General features: G+C 42.1%; 1 protein-coding gene across 1 annotated transcript in view; it reads right to left on the bottom strand.

Annotated features, from left to right (window-relative positions):
* LOC122264895 (uncharacterized) overlaps nt 1–812 on the bottom strand; it is a 152,021-nt gene extending 151,209 nt beyond the window's left edge. Inside the window, exon 1 of the mRNA XM_086554936.1 lies at nt 398–812. Coding sequence (XP_086411062.1) covers nt 398–676 — 279 coding nt within the window. The 5' untranslated portion in view covers nt 677–812. The remainder of the gene's footprint in view (nt 1–397) is intronic.
* Between the last annotated feature and the right edge of the window lie 925 nt (nt 813–1,737).

Raw genomic sequence — 1,737 nt, 5'->3', positions numbered from 1 at the left:
TATAATACACACTCACACACACACACACACACACACAACACACACAACATACACACATACACACATACACACACACACACACACACACACACACACACCACACACACACACACACACACACACACAACACACATACACCACACACGCACGCACACCACCCCCACAGACACACACACACACACAACACACACACACACACACACACACACACACACACACACACACACACACACACACATACACGCACACACGCACGCACGTACCCACCCACACACACACACACACACACACACACACACACACACACACACACACACACACACACACGCACGCACACACACACACACACACGCACCCACCCACACAAGCCCCCACTCTCACATCTTACCAAACCAACCTTAAAAAGTTTCTTCTCGAAATCCACCACCTCGGCCTCCAACCCTAAGGAGTACATCATGATTTCCTCATCCTCATCATACCAGCTCTTCTTTTTCTTTTTATTCCTGAACCTCTCCCTTTCTTCCCCTTCCTCCTCTCCTTCCTCTTCCTCCTCCCCCTCCTCCTCCAGACTCTCCTGCGAAGAGACCGAGGGCTTGAGTCTCTCGACGACGGAGAGCACCATGTCGCGGAGGGAGTCGAAGATCTGCACCTTCGGTCCGTGCGGAAGGTTCCTCATGGCGGCGGCGGGTGAGCGCGTCTTGCCCCGGGCAATTTACTCTTCGGACGCGTCACCACCGCACGATCTGTATTTTCCCCCAATTTATTTGGAGATATGTTTCATGTACGATACTTTTCTGGCTTTATTATAAAAGTAATCCATGGAATAATTGTCGTTTTTTTTAGGGAAGCTCTAAGATTTTCTTTGTATCACTGTTCATCACAACGCGTGCACTACCGTCAGTAAGTCTATGGAGTGCCCGCCACGTTTCACTATGGATGTACCATCACTACAAACCAACTATGGGATGGGATTGGATGGCCAATCCATCCTCGGCTCTCATCCACTGCATTAAACACTCGCATGCACTGCCGTGAGCCTCACGTGAGGGAAACATGTACCAAACATGGCTTGCCTGCGTTGCTCACTTTCACTTTGCAAATATTTACTGTTATTTTTTTTTCCTAAAAGAGTTAAAATAAGTAACGACGAAAATATGAAAATATGAAAAATAAAAAATGATAAAAACAAGTGTTTCTATAAACAAATATATATATATATATATATATATATATATATATATATATATGTATGTATATCTATATCTATCTGTATATAAATGCATATATACATACATACATGTATATATATATATATATATATATATATATATATATATATATATATATGTATGTATATCTATATATATATATATCTTATATATATATCTAACTCTATATATATATCTCTGTCTATATATATATATATATATATATATACATAAATAATAAAACACAGCTAAGTAAGACTGGGTTGCATTTGATTTTCCTATACGTTACTGCACATGAAAAAAGCAGAATACGTCTAGTTCCACACAGGCACTTAAAATTAAACTCTCAATCGAAAACCAACCCCAAAGACATGTCCCATCCATGTGAACACAACTAAACGAAAATCTCTCTCTCTCAGCTCTACTCAATCTCTTGGCCTCTCCCCCCCCCGCCTCCCCCTCTCCCTCCCTCTAATCTTCCTCTCCTCTCTCTCTCTCCTTCTCCATCGCCTCTCCACCCACTCCCCTC

This window comes from Penaeus japonicus, unplaced genomic scaffold (genome assembly GCF_977035675.1).
Source record: "Penaeus japonicus unplaced genomic scaffold, GWHDUDI00000001_assembly GWHDUDI00000030, whole genome shotgun sequence".
Lineage (NCBI taxonomy): Eukaryota > Metazoa > Arthropoda > Malacostraca > Decapoda > Penaeidae > Penaeus > Penaeus japonicus.
This window is presented reverse-complemented; position numbering and strand designations above follow the sequence as displayed.